Source organism: Anomalospiza imberbis, chromosome 14 (genome assembly GCF_031753505.1).
Source record: "Anomalospiza imberbis isolate Cuckoo-Finch-1a 21T00152 chromosome 14, ASM3175350v1, whole genome shotgun sequence".
Lineage (NCBI taxonomy): Eukaryota > Metazoa > Chordata > Aves > Passeriformes > Viduidae > Anomalospiza > Anomalospiza imberbis.
The window spans coordinates 15367340-15385184 of record NC_089694.1 but is presented as its reverse complement, the minus strand read 5'-3'; the positions used below and the strand labels follow the sequence as shown (position 1 = coordinate 15385184).

Sequence of the window (17845 nt, the reverse complement as noted above, 5' to 3'; positions counted from 1 at the left end):
TGGGGCTGCAGCACAGGGCAGCAGCACCACTGGACACCCAAAGGAGCCCTTGTCCCCTGAAGCTGGCCACAGAAGGAAATAAATCAATATATATTATATCCATATATATGGCTAAATCAAACTTTCAGGAATTCAGAAGTTTCCACAAACACAGATGGCAGAGGAACCAAACTGGTGGCAGAGTGGGATGTGCCCATCAATGCCACATGCCTCTCCTGCCCAGCACCTGAGTGGGAAGTGAGAGATGGGTCCTTGTGGAAAGGGGTTTTAGCACATGCAAACCCACAATCACACATAACCTGTGCAATGTCTCAGGTGGGGCTGCTCCAGGTTTCAAACATGCAAAAGGCTGCTGCAGACACATCCCTGCAGCAAGGGGGGCTCAGCACCTGACTGGACTCTGATCGAACCCAGTCCATCCCCAAGCAGGAGCCCTCGGAGCTGTGCTGGCAGCTCTGGTGACTGGCACTCAGCTAAAATCACAGAGAGCAGACCCTGTCCAACGGCAGCTGCCACCACGGCCATCCGCCCTTGCTCCCAGCTTCCCAAACCACCCATTCCTCACTCCCAGAGCGAGCGCCTGCCCAAGCTGGGGAAGCACCGAGAAACAGCAGCTGCAGGAGGGATACATTTTTAATGAACAGGCAGATTGGGTTGGAGTTTGCTCTTCAGCAGCTCCCTCAGCTCCACTGCTTCAGTGTTGTTTTATGCAGTTTAATGTCGCACAAAGAAAAGGAGGAGGTAGAGGTGATAAATCACCATGAAAGCCTTGCTCAGGCAGAAGCAACTGTTGGGAGAGGGACAGATGGGAGGGCTGTGCTCACCAGGAGCACAAAGAGACATGCAAACACTGGGAAGGCACGGGCACGGGGCAGGCAGCCTGGAGAGACAACTTATTCTTCCCCCAACATCTCACACTGTCCCTCCCGTGTCACCCTTCAGGCCATGGGTGCCACTGCTTCTGCTGTCTTTGCTGTCTTTCAATGGAAAAAGGTTTCCCGTCACAAACCCTGGAGCTCTGTCTCTGTGCCAGGACAGACAGGTCTAGCTCCGCTGCTCTCAGAGCTCAGCTTTCCCTAAACACATTTAACCTTCCTTGGCATCCCCAGAGCACTGGAAAGAAAAAACTTCTGCTTTGTGTGTGGCTGCAAAGCCCCATCCACCACCATGGAGACACTTTTCAACCTTATGGCTTTCCAAACCTGCGCAGGCTAAGCCACACACAAGAACACAGTTGCTCTGCGACTCCTTGCATCAGCCCCCAAAAGTCCAGGGATGTAAAGCCACCTTAAGAATAGACCATTACGACCCCAGGGATGGGTGCTGACAGGAGCAGAGCGCTGATGGGAGCCCCTGGCACCACATGGGGTATCAGGAGACCATCCCTGAGGCAGGGAAGGAACGGAGGCACCAAGGGGGATGGGCACTCCAGTGATTTAACAACACAGTGTTTCCATCCCACTGCCAGCCACTGCCCGCTCCCCAGGAGCACTCAGCCATACCCCAGGCACCCCGGAATCTCTCCTCCCCCACCTGCCAGGGCCAGCTGAGTGCCTGGGCACCTACTGTTGGTCTTGAGGCGGGCAGGCTCGCTGTTCCGGCTGCCCGCCTGGTTGATGGCCTTCACCAGGAAGATGTAGCGGGTGCCACTCTGCAGCCCGTGCACTGTGTAGTGGTTCTGCTTGATGTTGGGGACGATCATCCAGCTGTCCATGGAGTTGTAGAGACCTGCAGTGCAGGAGAGGGGCAGAGATTTATTCCCAGGAAAGGAGAGAATACAAAGCCTCTGTGCTGCTCATGCAGAGCTCATGACCGTGTGTCCCTCAGAAGGATTTACCACCTGCCTGGGAGTTGAGAGTGTCTGCAGGGAAATTTCCAGAGATGATAAATCCCAGCAACACAGAATCTTTTCCGTTATCACACAAAGGCAATGTTGGTAAGGCAGGACCAGGGCTGCAGCGCTGGCATCTTGGGATGCTGCCATGGGAAGTGATGGGGAAAGGGTGCAGAGAAAGAGAAATGAAGCCAGCAGCAGCTTCCAGCCAGGGCAGATGGCAGAGGAAGCTGTTGGTGCCTGGGAGGGGGTGATGGTCACCATCCTCCCACCACCACCCCACCATCACTCTCTGCCATGTCTCTGCTCCAGCAGGACAGCCTCCCTCCTGCTCCAGGGCCCCAGTATGCAATCCCAGCAGCAAAAAGGGATGCATTTGCACCCACATCGATGTGTTTGCAACTGAATCTTGCTCCTGCCCCGTCCACAGTGCTCCAGGGTGGGAAGTAATAATCCATGGCTAAGGGAGGCTGATGCTTGGCTCCCTGAATAGACTGGTTTGCAAAGTAGTTCAAACAAAATGAGCTCCCAGTGAAGGGATCCAGACGCTTGGAAACCATTCAGCAGGCTGAACTCTTTCTGAAAAGGGGAAGGAATGAAGAAGCCAAGACCATGGAGGTGCCAAGCTGACTGCTGCAGTGATTTGCAGTGTCTGAGCCTACAGGGCCTGGCATGTGTGGAAATGTAGTGCTGTACCTCAAGTGGGGTGACACAGTGCTCCAGGAAAGGGGAAAAGCCTTCCGTGGTGCCACAGGCTGTTCCTGCCATCTGCATGACTGGGATCAGGATCACCTGCAGCTGGCATGAGCACCTGAGTAGCTGAACTGGGGGACAAAGATGCTCTGGGGCTCAGGGGAAACCAGGGCAGCTATCCCAGCACAGGGGTAGGGCTTTGAGCCAAAAGGAATAAGGAAGCGTGGAAGAAGTAGCTGGAGGCTTCCTAGATCTGGCAAGAGGTGAGGAGTGCATTGTGAATTTGGGGTGACTGGAGGGGGGATTTCAACATGTGCAGGGCTGGGAGGCAGGAGCTGGGAATGCTCCACACCTCTTTTGCAACGGCTTCCAATTCATTTCTCTTCAGTGGCTGGCTCAGCCGCAGGACAAGGGCAGGTTGCAGTCCTTGTCATCCTGAATTTGGTTTGGGATACACATGGGAATGGCCGAGGGGCACAGAGGAGTGTGATGTGAAGTAGAAAATAAAACAGATGTGATTCTGATTGCATCTGCACACAGAGCTGCTCTCGTCGGAGCGCACAGCTTCCAGCCCGGCCTGGTCGGTGTCACCTTCCTGCAGGAAGGACCAGCTGGGGATGCTCCATCAGGAACAACGAGGTGGCTAAGAGAGGAGAAGGACTTGACCTTCCAAGTAGGTTTCTTTTGCAAAACAACCTCAAAGATCTTGGCCTTGAAGACTAACCTGCTCGCTCCTACCCTTGCCAAAGCTTAAAAAAATCCCTTTCATTGTAGCATTCATCATCCACAAAAATGTCTGCCTCTTGCCAAACTCTTGGGTTTGATGGAAGCGTGAAGGGGATGGGTTCCACAGGCCAACTCTGCACACCTTGCAAAGGTATTTCCTCTCCTGGTCAGGCTCCCAGCCCCTGCTCAGTGTCCCAGTGTCTCTTTACATGAGTTCAGCCAGAGCTCACACGGTCCCAAGACCCAAACTATGCTATTGCAAGGGACAATAAGTTATTAATTTTCTTCTCAGGGATTTAACTGATGTTTTCTTCACTCCTCCTACAAAGAGCAACCTGGAGGTTGCTGGCTGGCCAAGAAGGACACTTCTGACAGGTGACCCTCCAGGCTCTCCTCCAGCCCTGCCCTCACTGTTTCTCACCCTCATGATCTCCACAGCTCCCACTTTCCCAATGCCTGTGCCAGACCTCAGAGGTGGGCAGGTGGCTCATTCCCAAGTCCCTCGGTCTATGGGACTCCAAGCCACATGTGGCCAAAGTGGCACGTGGGAAAAGGTGAGAGCCAGATCCTTCCCTGGCATCGTCCCAGGACAAGGGCACAAGCTGCAGCAGAGGAAATCCTGAGTGGAAAATGGCAAAATCCTCATAGCTGAGGGTGAGGAAGCACTGGATGCTCCATCCCTGAACAGTCCTTCCTCAAGGAGCAAGCCCTGAGCAACCTGCCAGCCCAAATTGCACAGAGCCAGCACAGCGACCTTCAGACATCCCTCCCGACCAAAACCACGCGGTGACACCAGCAAGTCCCCATCTTGTCCACAGCTGGAAGTGCAGGGGACGTGGAGCTGGTGGCCACCCAAGAGCAGAACCAGAGAAGTGCCTGAGCTCTCCAGGCTTGCAGAGGACAAAGTGCTGGAGACAACGTGCTCTAGCTGGGAAGCAGAGGAGAGCCAAACAGGGCGGGTCTGGCTGCGGCAGCACCGGCACCCGACAGCCACCATGGAAAGGAAACACATCATCTTGTTTTCCAAAACAAGGGCAAAGGCTGGGCTGGGGCTGGGGAGGTGAGATCCAGCTTGGAAAGTCACAGGGAACTTTCTCTGGCAGCTTCCTGCACATTTCAGAGTGCACTGAACAGCCTTCCGGGGCCGTGACACCGTGCTGCCGGTGCCAACGTCCTTCCAGCCCGCAGGACAGACTGACGGCAGCCCAAACACCCGCTCTGAGCCACCCTGTCAGCACTTCTCACAATGGCAAGTGCTGCTAGGAAAACCAGGAATAAAACTTTCTCACAAGCCACAGACCATCAGTGATTCTGTCCTCAGTCCTCAAATCAAATCCCATCCCTGTGAGACAAATCTGTGGTGGTGTGGAAAACCAACTACCTGTGGCAGTAATTTTCATGAAAAATTACCTGGAAATATGCCTCAGAGCTGTTCCAGAGGGTTTATAAACCAGCTTAGTTATCAGCCATGGAGCAGCCAGCACTGCCCTGTGTACAATCCCAGGTATCCACGGATTTGGGAGCTGTGAGATGGACAGAAGTCTCCAATGTTCCTGAGGCTTCACCAAGTTGGGGCTGATGACACCAAGCGCAGACCAGATCACCTCAGGGATGGCCCCCCAACATCAGGAGGCATCCATTGCTCTGATCCACCAGCCCTTGGTAGATCCTTTGCTGCTGTTTCCTCCACAAATACCCAGCCTTTAAAACGACTGATGAACCTAAGAACCTTTTCCTTACAGAATCCCAGAATGCTTTGGGCTGGATGGGACCTTAAAGCTCATGCAGTGACATTCCCTGCCATGGGCAGGGACACCTTCCACCATCCCAGGTTGCTCCAAACTGGCCTTGGACACTTCCAGGGATGGAGCAGCCAGAGGTTGTGTGGGCAACATGGGATTCCTTGCTGAAGGGGAGTGTGGAGACTTACTGATGAAGTTGGCCTGGCCGGTGAAGATGGTGTACTGGAGCTCGTAGGAGCTGACGCTGAACTCGTCCTCTGAGATCCAGTGCACGGTGATGGTGTCATGGGAGGCTGTGCAGAGCTCCTCACGGACTGACGGTGGGTTCGGGGCTGTGGGATGGCACAGACCACAGACTTTGGTCAGTTTGGGCTTTCCCCCCTTAAAAACCCAGGGCTTTTCCCCTCATGTGAGGACTGAGATGGGCTTGCGGCAGGAGTAGTCTCTCAACACCAAAAACTCTCTCATTTAATCTGTCATGTGTTTCCCACTGAACTAAACTTTTTAGTTTAACAAGGCATCCAGAGGTCAGAGCACAGGGTTTTTACTGCTGCTCCATCAAGTCTGACACCCCCACCCTGAAACAGGCTGAAACCCACTTCCAAATCCACTTATTTCCCTGCACTGGTTGTGCAGTAAGTATTTTATCCCATAACTGATCTGGACATGCTTGTGCTAATCTTTCACTGAAAGCTGATCTGCTTCATGATGATAAAATCGGATTTGGGTGAACGAGGATGTCCTTGCCTCCCCGGAGCTCTCATCCCTCCAGTGCTCCAGCACAGGCTGATCCAGCAGCCACTGCTGCTCCCAGACCACCGAGGGCAGCGATCAGTCTGTGCTGGGCATCAGGGCAGCACTGAGGGGCCCACTGAGGTCCTGCCCAGAAGGGCTCGTAATTTAGGACCAAATGACCCAGAAAAAGGGTGGGAAAAGGGAAATGTTAAAGCACAGACTGCCTTAGAAGTATAATAATTAATTCATTCATAATTCCTCTTCTGTAATCCTTATGGACCCTCATATAATCCTTATCCCTCTTGCATCCTTATGGACATCAGCCTCCCCCACCAGGTCACGAAGACCATAACTATTAAGCTTTCTGATCTTTTCCATGGGTCCTCCAGGAACAGCAGGGTCAAACAGGAGGATGGGGACACATCACTGTTCTGGGGACAGCACAGGCCCTGCTCTGCCACAGCTGACCTGGCACTTGTTACTGGTTAAGTCCTAAAATAGGTCTGCCAGCCCTTGGTGGAGCACAGGGCAGGGGACTGAGGGGAAGATACAGAGTGGACACTCACCTGTTAGATAATCCAGACCCTCCAGCAGCTTCTTCTCTCTGGAAAAATCTAAAGCAAAGTTTTCAAAGGCATCATTAAAATTGATATCTGGTATCAGGACTTGCGAGGATGCGGTTGCCATGGCGACCCTGGAAGGAAAGAAGGGACCATCAGTATGCAACAAGGTGCACAAGGGAGGCACAGGGATGGGGACAGCCTCACTGTGCCTCACCTGCTGTCAGGAAAACAGCTTGCACCTACAGACCCCTGCCCCTACGCAGGAAGGTGGCCTAGCCTGGGGACAGGTTCTCTGAGAGTGGGGGGGCTCCATCCCTGGGGTTTTCAGCTTTGACTGGCTCCTGAACTCACTTTGGACTGGCAGTTCCACCACCTTCCTACCCCAGGGAAGGGTCCTTGCTTCCACAGTATTGTTAGGACCTGCCATGCAGCACCTGTCCTGTGAGGGAGAGGAACCTGACCCTGGGGTTTATTTGGGGACAGCACAGTGGGAGGCTGCAGGGATGGCTGGGGATCTCCAGCGAAGTGACTGGAGGGGACTTGGGTCATCTCTGGGCAGGGACCTACAACAGGGGCCAGCTCCAGCAGCAGAGTCCCGAGCCCAGCGCACCTCTCGGCCACGTTCCGGGCAGTCTGCAGGAACCGTGCGTGGTCGTTCTCCTTCAGGATGTGCTCGGCCTGGTTGATGAGGACCGTGGAGCGCTCCAGGCACTGCCGGCAGTTGGCAACCTGCTGGGCCAGCTTCCGCAGCTTCATCACCTGTCGGAGGAGCAGAGGGAGACAGCGGGGCTCAGAAGCTTGAGAGGCACAGAGGGAACCCCATCCTGAGCCAGCAGCTGATCATGGCGAGCAAGGAGTGGTGAAAGGGCACAGGAATGTCTCAGTGGCACTGGGGAGGGAGCACAGCAAAGCACTTTCCATGTTTAATTTTGCTGGGGGTGGGAAAGCCCCAGGGCACAGCCTGTGCCTGCTCTGAGGGTCCCATATGTGATGGACCCTGCAGAGCAACGCATCCTCTCTCCACTCCTCCTGTGCAAATACAGTGTCCCCCCATGCCAACCCGAGGAGAGCAGGCTGCCATGAAACTCCTGCCAGTCACTCAGCACAGGGCAAGGGAACCTCAGGAACAGGAGAAGGGTTTACAGAGCCGGTGGAAGAGATCACATTCACAGCTGCTGAACTGAACTGAACTGACTGCTGGGTGACCAAGGTATGAGGGAATCTGCATGTTCTCCCCCTCCCTTCTCCCAGGCTCCATACGTCCATTGGGCCATTTGTCAGGCAAAGCAGGGCAGAACAAATGGAAAACCAAATGGCAATCCAGCAGGAAAGCAGAATTCCTCGCTCCGCAGCTGGAGCACTTCAAACCAGCCACAGCCTCTAGAGGTTACTCCTTTCTCCACTGCTTCTGCAGAGGGTTTGGGCACTAATCTGTGCCCTTCGCCTCTACCCAGCTGCCAATTGTAGGAAAACAACATCTTGGAGCTTCCAGGTCCTTCTAAGCATGGCTGGAACTGGACAGCAGAGCCTGGAAGAGTCAAGGAAGAGGGTGGGAAGAGCAAGCAGACAGACAGATGGACTGGCAGACGGCACCGTTACATAAAATATGTTCCCTGGAGTGCTTGGGGTAGAAGCAGGGCTTCAAAGCTCCCACTGCTGCCAGGCTGTCCTGGAGCCATGCCGGTGGCTCTTCTGCCTACACACACAGTGCGACCTGCTCCCAAACTGCCTGGGCAGCATCTGTATTTGGGGCTTGGCCACGGGTACCACGGTGGGACCCAGTGCACACCCAAGCTCAGTGAGAACAGCAATGGGGTCATGCAGGCTCCCCTGGGCACCCTCAGAGCTATAGCCCTCCAGCCTTCTTGCTGCTGGATGTGGAGAGCCCAGAAGGTGAAGCTGATGTCTCAAACACCAACAGCTGGGCAGCTGCAGAGCCAGCTGAGGGTTGTTGGAGCTGGAGAAGGGGCCCCAGGGAGGTAGGGCATCACCGTCCTGGGACAAACATCCTTGCTGCAGCTCTTGGAGATAAGCACAACACAGCACAGGAGTGAGATGAAGCAGTGGCATGGACTGTAGGGGGATCAAGACCACGAAAGACCCCTGAAGCCTCTGACCCATTTCCAGAAATGTCTGGAAGAATGGACTGTGCATGATAACTGATTTGCAGAGAAAGTGAGAACTCTGCAGGAAAGGCAAAACTTATCTATAAAAAGGTCCCCCCCAGAAGCACAGACAGTGCCCCCAGGACCCTGACCCATTTGTCATTCCTTTCAGTCATGAGCATCTATGAATCTTGGGTCCCTTCCCCTTTGGGGTGGGATGCTACACACTGAAACCATCGGGAAACACCTGGAGCCACTGGAGGAAAGGTCCAAACACTCCCACAAAGATGAGGGTGAGAAGCAGCTCCCCTTCAGCTGTGCTGCAATGCAGAGCATGCAGCCTCTGCTCTCTCTGCAGCACTGGACTATAGCCCTTCAATATTAATTCCACATTATTCTATTAGAACCACAGTGGTGAAGAGCCCTGAGGAAGCTGTCTGGAGTGATCCAAGCCTCTGCACCAACTTGTCACGCTAACCAACACACTTTTCCTCCTCCAGCCAGCACATGCTTTGTCCTCGGCAGAGGAGCCCTGGGGCAGCAGCACTGATGGACACCTGGATATGGAGTGGCACGGACACCTGGATATGGAGTGGCACGGAGGGCAGCACGAGGGGACACCTGCAGTTTGGACAAGGAGATGCACTGATATGCTCAAAGCAAATCCTTCATGGCAAGGCAACACACGCTGCTGCAGCTCCTCTGCCCGAGGCTGGCACGTCCCAGTGTCACTGGCTGCAGGAGGGCTGTTCCTAGACAGGAGGGGCAGACCCTGCAGTGGCCACCCCGTGGGCACAGGAGGGGACCTGTGACCAGAGACACAGGAGCTGGGACCCCTCACCTTTGTCTCCTTGATCTTGACGGCGATGACCTGCTTGCGCTGGCGGATGATCTCCATCAGCTCATCACACTCCTCCATCAGCTTGGCCTCGTGCATGGCTGTGTTCACCTGGCCAGGAACAGCAGCACACACGTGTTGGGAGGGACACACAGCACACAGGCGTTGGGAGGGACACAGAGCACACAGGCGTTGGGAGGGACACACAGCACACAGGCGTTGGGAGGAACACACAGCACACAGGCGTTGGGAGGGACACACAGCACGCTCTCATGGCTGTGCTCACAGTAGTGCACACACAGAGTGCAGTGGGGGCACAAGCAGAGGTTCCAGTCCTCTGCCTCCAGGGAAAACCAGTATCCATGGGAGGATGGACAGGACAGGACAAGGGGGAATGCACTTCATGGAAGAGGAATCGAGCCTTAGCACTTCGTTAAAGCACACACCAGGACAGAAATCAGTTTTCCTTATTTTATACTCCCAAATCCCTCTGAAACAAGGCAGCCTTGAGTGAACCACATTTTTGCTACAGGATCTTTTTTTAAACCTGGCCAGCAGATTATGCAACACTGGAGTGGGAGACAGCTGATGGTCTGCAAAGAGAGCTCCACTGAGGAAGAACAGTGGAAAATCTTCCCAATCTGCTGCATGTGGCGGAGGGGTGGGGAACAGCCCCAGGGTTTGGAGCCTGCAGCAAGCTCCTGTGGCAGAGCTGCTGTGCTGCTGTGGCAGAGCTGGCAGCACCCTGGTCCCTCAAAGCTGTGTGCCCACAGGGATGGCTGTCACTCCAACCTCCCAGGAGCACAAACCTGGACTCCCCCTCTCATTCAGCTTCCAGGACACATGAGGGTGAGGGAATGTGAGGCTGAAGGCTGTGCACAGCAAGGGGCAAGAAAGAAATGTTGGGCCAAAGGACAGAAGGGGAGGTTGGGGTACCTCAGTTTGGCCCTGGGTCCATCCCTCCAACCAATGGTCCAGCTCAGACCTGGAGTGTTCCCCTTCCAGGATGGCTACAGGACAAGGTAAATCTGTAGCCATCCACAGCCTAAATCTGAACACCTGCCCAGGGCAAGAAATCTCCCGTCAACCATGTTGAAGTTCTGGGGGGCTGAAGGCAGGTTAAGTTGCAGAGGGCACCACAGTCTCTTTCCCAGTTGCTTTCTGCCAAAATAGGAGCATTTTTGAGGCTGGGGTTCCCCCAAAGGGCCAGCAGAGCATGGATGGGGTACTGCAGACCAGGACTGCTCCACTGGCAAAGCCCTGGCTCAAGAACACCTGGACACTGGCCAGACCACTCTGTATGGATGAAGCAGCTCCCAGGTAAATGCTGGGTTTGGGGGTGAACACTCAGCAGGTGCTACGGCTGCAGGAAAGCTGGGCAGCTCTTAGTTGTAACAAGGGAGAGAAAAAATATTTCACCCACCTCAGTGCTGGGGGGGAATGTGCTAGGGACAACAGTCCTAGAATAAACCCAGCTCTGGGAAAAGCCTGTCCTGCACCTCGTGGGGATGAGAAGCAGCATCTCAGCATCTCAGCCCACAGCCTGACTCACACACAGGCAAGCCTCCTCCTACACACCCTGGCAGCTCGGGGATGGAGCAGAGGACCCCATCCCACCTCCACAGTCCTCAACAGGTTTTTGGCTGGTTAGCAGCTGTGCCCTGGGGACACGAGGAGCTCACACTGAGGCTGCTGTGACACAGAGACCACAGTCCCATGGCACACCTGCGGCTTCTGCTCTTCCCCACAGTGGGACATTGGGCTGGTACCATCCCTATTTTACAAACTCAGCTCCTATGCAGGGTTGTTATCTGCCCTCCTTGGCCCACATTTCCATCACTGCCACAGGGTTTGGCCATTTTGACCTCTCTCAGTACAGCCCCCCATGCACCAGAGTCACTCTGAGGGGCAGCCCAGGCTCAGGGCCTTGAGGACACTTGCAGTGCCCTTCCCTGGGGTGAACCCCTGTGCCTCAAGGTGGTGGTGGCACCATTCTCTGGACATGCCATGAGATTTACACTGAATGTTTCTAGGGGCAGAGTACATGGGGATTGCATGTGCTTGCCTGTGTGCATGTCTGCAAATATCTCAGAAGCAAAATTCCCTGGAATCAGATTGATGGAGAGCACAGATATTTTCTGCTTCACAGTTTACTGTGCTCTCTGCGAAGGGGCCTCCGAGGGCCTGGCTGTGCATTCAGCATAGCTGAGAAATGTTATTTGAACTGTTATTTTAAGCAGAGCGTCTGACAAAGCTGAAAACTCACAAACTCTGTCAAAAATGACAGCTTAGAGGTCTCAGACTCTGAGGATCAGACAGAAATACCAAATATCTTTCAATTTATCCTATGTCAGGTCATTAAGACATTGGAGCTGGATTCAAAGGAATGGGTTTGGAAGGACATCCAGCCACATCCCTGGTGGGTTCTCAGAGCCAAATCATGGCCCATCAGAGCAGCAAGGGCTGGTGACTGTCACCAGAACTCTGCAAGGGCATCCTGGCTCCTTCTCTCTCTGCCAAACATCCATGCTATCTGTATTCCCAGGCTCAGTCCAAGCTCACTGAGCCCTGGGGAAGAGGAAGAGCCCAGGAGAGACATTCCCAACAAAGCCATTCCTACTGCAGAGTGATGCACAGGCAGAGAGAAGCAGGACAACACCAGTGACACAGAAGGCCAGCAGTGCTGCAGAGCCAAGTGGGATTTTTCTGCTCCTTATTTTGGCTGGAAGTTCAGAGCATCTCAGCCCCCTCCTCCTTCTCAGCACATTGTGACAGTGGCTGCCAGCTGCTGGTGGCACACTCAGCCCTGCTGGCACTCACAAAAAGGGCTTCTGCACTCACTACCTCTTGCCAGAGCATCAGGACATTATTGAGGGAGTGAAGAACAAAGCGCTGATGCTGCCTGCAGAAACCACAGGGCTTGAAACACCTTCACAGCCCCAAACCCCGGCTGCTCTGAGATGCAGGTGGTGGAGGACAAGCTGCAGCTCCCTGGGAAAATGCATCATAGATGCTTTGCTGTGGGCAAGTGGCTCCACCCTGCACAGGAGGATCCCTTGTGCTGCTGCAGCATCCCTGCATCCCGCTGCAGCGTCCTTGCATCCTGCTGCAGCATTCCACCACAGCATCCCTCCATCTTACTCGCAGCATCCTGAGGCAACATCCCCACATCCCACCACAGCATCCCAGCATCCTGCTGGCTGCTGGGCCCATGGGATGGCTTGGGGGAGTGCAGGGGAGGCACAGGACTTGCATGCCCTACAAGGCCTGGGGTGTGAGGCTGAAGTAAACAACTGCTGTGTTCTCTCAGGCAAACTCCCCCTGGATCCATGGCAGCAGCCTGGGGTTTAGTTCTATGGGAAGCTGGTGGTTCAAGGAATTGCTGCATGCTCGGTGTCACCCAGCTGAGGCCTCTTTGCAGGCTCAGTGTCACCTGGCTGATGAGCCTTGTTACAGGCTCAGTGTCACCTGGCTGAGCCCTGTTTTCACGCTCAGTTTCATTCTGTTTTCCACCAAAGGCGGCTGCTGCCCCCAGCACAGAGCAGCGGGCAGGTCCTCCTACCTGCAGCCAGCTCAGCAGCCCATGTCTCTTCTCAGTGGCTCCCAGTCATGACAACTTCAGACCCCTGGGAACCATCCCTATGTCTGACACTGCTTGGGACTACCCCCCACACTCATCTCTGCTCCCAGGGGAGCCCCAGGAAGGGACTCTGGGGTGATCCATGCATTGACTCTCTAGAGGAAGCTGCCCCAGACACCTCCCCCAGCCCCCCCAGCCCTCACCCACCTCCACTTGCTGGCAGATCTGTATCAGCTTGGCCATCTGGTTTTCCAGTTCGCTGTTGCGTTTAACCAGGTTGGTGAGATTTGTCTCCAGGGTTTGCTGCAGGTCCAGAAATGGGAGAAAGAGGAAAAATACAGAGATCAGCAAAGCTGGAGTGTCCCCAGTCCCCTGCCAGCAGCTGAGACCCTCTGCCACCAAGCACATTGCCTGAGGGAAGGACACTGGAGTGACTTTGGGCAAAGGCTCTGGGGGTCCTCAGCAGCTCCTGCCCATGCCATGGGGGAGACACTGAGCCCAGCACCGCGGTGACCCTGGGGTGTCACTAGCTGGAGAGGACAGCGTGGGTGTCTGCCCTTTGCCACTCCTTTGGAGAGCAAATTTTGACTATTTTCATCATCAATTTTGTTCTGCACAGGGTGAGGGAGATGAACAAGAGCCTGATGAGCCATGGGAGAGCGATGTCTTCTCTGCCAATCACTTCAGCTGGAGCTACCATGGCACAGGCAGGGAGAGCTCAGCTGCACTGTGCTGGCTTTCATTCCCCAGCCACGCTGCCCTTTGCTCGCCAGAGCAGATCTCAGCCGGCAGATCATGGCTAGTGGACTGCAGCCAGCAGATCACAGCCAGTCGATCTGGGCCAGAAGATTATGAGCAGTGGATCATGGCCAGTGGATCCCAGCCAGCAGCTCTTGACCAGGAAGTCGTGACCAGTGGATCATGGCCAGCAGATCACGACCTGAGAGGACAGGGATTCCTGGGCCTGCTTTGGTGCCCACAGGCTGCACTGCTTTGGGAGAAGATAGGGGATCCGGTGAAGCACCGATGAAGACCCCACTTGAGGGGATATTGATATCCGTGGCCACGGGGGGAACACGGTTTCTGGGTGTTAACAATTTCGGAGACACAGCATTGCCAGCTCCACGTGCTCTGCTAACGGGAATGCCTTATAACAAAGCACTTGCTACCTGTTGCAGCGCTTGTCAGGAAATGATATCCTATTAATATTTTAAACTCCAGGGCTGGAAGAGGGTCCCTGAGGTGGTTCATTCATCTGCAGGTAGGAACTGCAGTCTGAGGCCTTCATCTGACTCCAGCAGGCCCATAAACACGGCCCCTCTCCGTACACATGGGTAATTGGGGGCTACTGAGCCAGGAGAACTTGAATTACAGGCACGAAGCACAAGGCAGAGCACTCATTCCTGAAAAACCACTGCCTCCTAAAATATCCCAAGCTTGTTGCAACCCTGAAAATTGCTGGCCAAGGGCAAGTAAGGCAGAATGCAGGAACAGGCTGGAGAAATGGAATAAAATCCAGAGAGCCTCAGTTATGCCAGAAGGGTTTGCAGAGTGGGGCTGTATGGATAATGGAAAAGCCAGCTGCTCCCGCCCCCCTCTCCTCATAGCCCAATATTATAAACATCATTTCACTACAGCAACGAACATTTCACTTGCTAATTACCTCCCTCATCACCAGCGTGGCTGCACTGAGGTTGCAGCTTTGAACTCGCACCAATCTGCTTTAATCTTCCAGGCTGTGATGGAGGCCAGGGCGGGGGGGCTGAGGTACAGCTTTGAAGCACATGTGCCCACACCCCATTTGCAGCATCCCAAGTTTTCTAGGGGATGGCATCACTCCTCCCATCCACAAACACAAGCAAACCCTGTCCCCAAGCACCAATCCCTTCATCACACATCCTCTGTGGCAATGCTGAGGCAGTCAGAGGTGCTGTACTGGTGTCAGTGATGGTTCCACAGCCCTTTGCTGCTCCCCTGCCCTCAGTGCACCCACAGACCCTCGCTGCCAACCCCTCTGCATCCCAGGAAAACACAGATGGAATGCTTCCATCTGTTTGATGTGCTGAAACGAATAAAATGGGCTTGAAGCCTGGATCACACCAGCTGGTTATTTTGTAGGTGTATATAAATTACAGCAATTATAGGGGCTGGGTTTTAATTGCTTTATTAAATGCCCGTCATTTCCCCAAACCTCCACCTTCTGTCCTGAAATACAAATAGGTGATTTCTCTACAACTGGGGAGACAAGTGAGAAAAAGTAACAAAAAGGCCTTGAGCAGGAGTCACTGGCACTGTGTGGGAAGAAGGGTCACCCAGGGACAGCGGGGCCAGAGAGGGAAGTGCCCAGGCACCCTGGGACAGGGGCTGAACCTCTGAACCTCCCCCATGCCGAGTGTCAAGCATCCACAGGGTCAAACCTTCCCACGACTCCAACAGAGCAGCTCAGCACCTGCACCCCTTTGCCTGCCACTCACCAGATACACAATAAATCCACTCCCACCCAGCCAGAGGAGAGCAAGCACTGACCTGCAAGTACCAATGCTCATGTTTGTTCAGTTATGGGCACAATGGGCAACAACTCGATTTTCTTTTTCCTCCAAATACCAAACAAGCAGTTGAACTAAACATAGATTTATTTCTCTGTCTGAAGAAGGCATCAAGGTTGCAGGCTCAAGACAACTTCAGGAACTATAAATGCATGGTGTCCTCCTTGTCCCTGTGCTCATCAAACACGACCTTGCCTGTGCCTGGCCACAGATGCCCTCCATGGCTGGTCCCCAGCTCATCCACCAGTCTGGCAGCTGGTTCACTCTGAGAAACACTGTCAGCCTTGTGGCTTTAACCAGCTGAGAGATGGGACAGAGCAGGCTCTGAGCCCCAAGCAGGTGGCCAAAGAACAGGCTCCCCACACGTCACCCAGACCTGAGGGGGGTCCAAGTCCCCAGGGGTTTGGGGACTTGGACCCCCCTCAGATCTCCTCCAGTGGCATGAACCTGTGGGTGTGGGCTGGGAGGACCTGGAGAACCCTGGAGCTGGGGAAAGCCCTAGGGACAGGAATGCAGGGGTGGTGGGTGGCTGCTGCCATCCCTCAGCACTGCTGAGGGGCAAGAGACAGCCTGGCACAATGCACAGAGGATGTCCTTTGGCTCTGCCTTAGCCCAGACAGGTTCCTGCATTTATCTTCATGGAAAGGCAGCCAAAACTGGAGAGTGATACTTCCAACGATTTACTCAGGGCTTTTCTCATTGCCCCTGTTCATCTATAATCACTTCCAATAATGGAGGTGAATCCCTGCCCCGATCCTCCTGCGCACCACAAACACAGATCATGTGTGCATCCACAAACCCACGTGCAGGCATACAGGCACCAAGTCAAACCCACTCCAAAATGCTCCCTGCCTGCCAAAGCGGCAGGAAAACCAGTTCCTGGAAGCCACCAACATTCATCAGCCTCACCTGGACAGGGCAGGGGATGAGCCCCTGCAGCAGCCATCTGGGATCGCTGCCACGCTGAGGATGCACAGTCAAGCCCTCGGGGCTGAGGATGTGCTGCCAGGTCCCAGCACGAGCAGGATTCCTGCTGAGTGTCCTCTGACTTGTTTTGGAGCAGCACAGGGAAGCCAGATGTCACCAGGACATCGCCCAGGGCATCAGGAGTCTGCCATGGAGCTCCTGAGGGAGCTGTTCATTTTTTAAAACCACAACACTGTTGATAGCATCAGGCAGAATTGCACTGGAGCTGCGGGAATCTCCACTCATGTCCGTGTTCCTGACCAAAACACGGCTCTGGACTGAGCTCCTGCCCCAGGCACCCACTGTGGGGATGATGGAATTGACGTGGTTTGTCTCAGGAATGCTGGGGCAGCTTTCTGGGGAAGCAGCAGCTGGACAGGGTAACCTGCAGGTAGCTCCCACCAGGGTCATTCCAACCCCATCTGCTCTGGAGGGGTTTTGGAGCAGGACAGTGACAGTGGGGTTGGTACAGCATGTTCCCACTCCACTGGCAGCTGCCTCTGCGCTGCCAAACTAAAATCACAGGGGTTTGGAAGGGACCATAAAGCTCATCTCATACAACCCCTGCCATGGGCAGGGACACCTTCCACTATCCCAGGGTGCTCCAAGCCCTGTCCAACCTGGCCGTGGACAGCACTGCTCAGATCAGGCTCCTCTCAGTGGCCACAGCAGGTCCAGAGCCTGGCACTGCTCCCATGCCAGTGGATGCTCCCACTGCCACCTCCCACGGCTGCACAGAACATGGCACTGCTCACCGCCAGCCCTGGCAGCAGCACATCCAGGTGATTCAGACTGGAAGAGGGGAAATTTAGGTTAGCTATATGGAAGACATTCTTCCCTGTGAGGGTGGGCAGGCCCTGGCACAAGGTGCCCAGAGCAGCTGTGGCTGCCCCTGGATCTCTGGCAGTGTCCAGGGCCAGACTGGACACTGGGGCTTGGAGCAGCCTAGGACAGTGGAAGGTGTCCCCACTCAGGAAAAGGGGTATAACAAGATGAGCATAAAGTCTCCTTTAAGCCAAACCATTCTGTGATTCCACAATTCTATGTTTAGAATAAATTCCCACCAACAAGAAAAAAAAAAAACAAAAAAACAACTTTGGGGAAAAATATGCAAAGCCAGTCAGCTACTGGGCTTTGCTCAGAGAATGTCCCTAGACAACGGGACAAGTGACAAAGGGACACAACTGAGCTGCCATGTGTGACATTAATGCATTTTAAGTCACTTTGGAGTCAAAGAGACTGAGTAAGAGCTGAAACCTCTGCCAGCATTCGGGGCTGCTGTCGCCCCACTGGCAGAGCTGACCTAGAAACCAAGCGGCTCTGCACAGCATGGGGGTGGGGGCCCTGATGGTGCTGAAGAGGCAAGAGCCAGAGCCTGAGCCAGGCAAAGAGGCTCTGGCAGTGACCCCCGGCATGGAGGGGATGAGGACCAGGGGGATGCACTCAGCCAACACATACCTGAGGGTGCGGCGACATGCCCCATGTCCCCTGATCAGTGTGAGCAATAAAAGAGCAGC

General features: G+C 54.5%; 1 protein-coding gene across 5 annotated transcripts in view; it reads right to left on the bottom strand.

Moving 5' to 3' along the window:
• The window catches only part of MID2 (midline 2), a 60502-nt gene that overhangs the window by 4532 nt on the left and 38125 nt on the right, over nucleotides 1-17845 (bottom strand). For 3 of the 5 annotated variants that reach the window (XM_068205025.1, XM_068205027.1, XM_068205026.1), the window contains exons 3-8: nucleotides 13024-13119; nucleotides 9240-9347; nucleotides 6904-7052; nucleotides 6297-6424; nucleotides 5184-5327; nucleotides 1567-1728 (exon numbers count right to left, since the gene is read on the bottom strand). In XM_068205025.1, the coding sequence (XP_068061126.1) occupies nucleotides 1567-1728; nucleotides 5184-5327; nucleotides 6297-6424; nucleotides 6904-7052; nucleotides 9240-9347; nucleotides 13024-13119 (787 nt within the window). The remainder of the gene's footprint in view (nucleotides 1-1566; nucleotides 1729-5183; nucleotides 5328-6296; nucleotides 6425-6903; nucleotides 7053-9239; nucleotides 9348-13023; nucleotides 13120-17845) is intronic. The other 2 variants (XM_068205029.1, XM_068205028.1) reach the window with 2 other exon arrangements.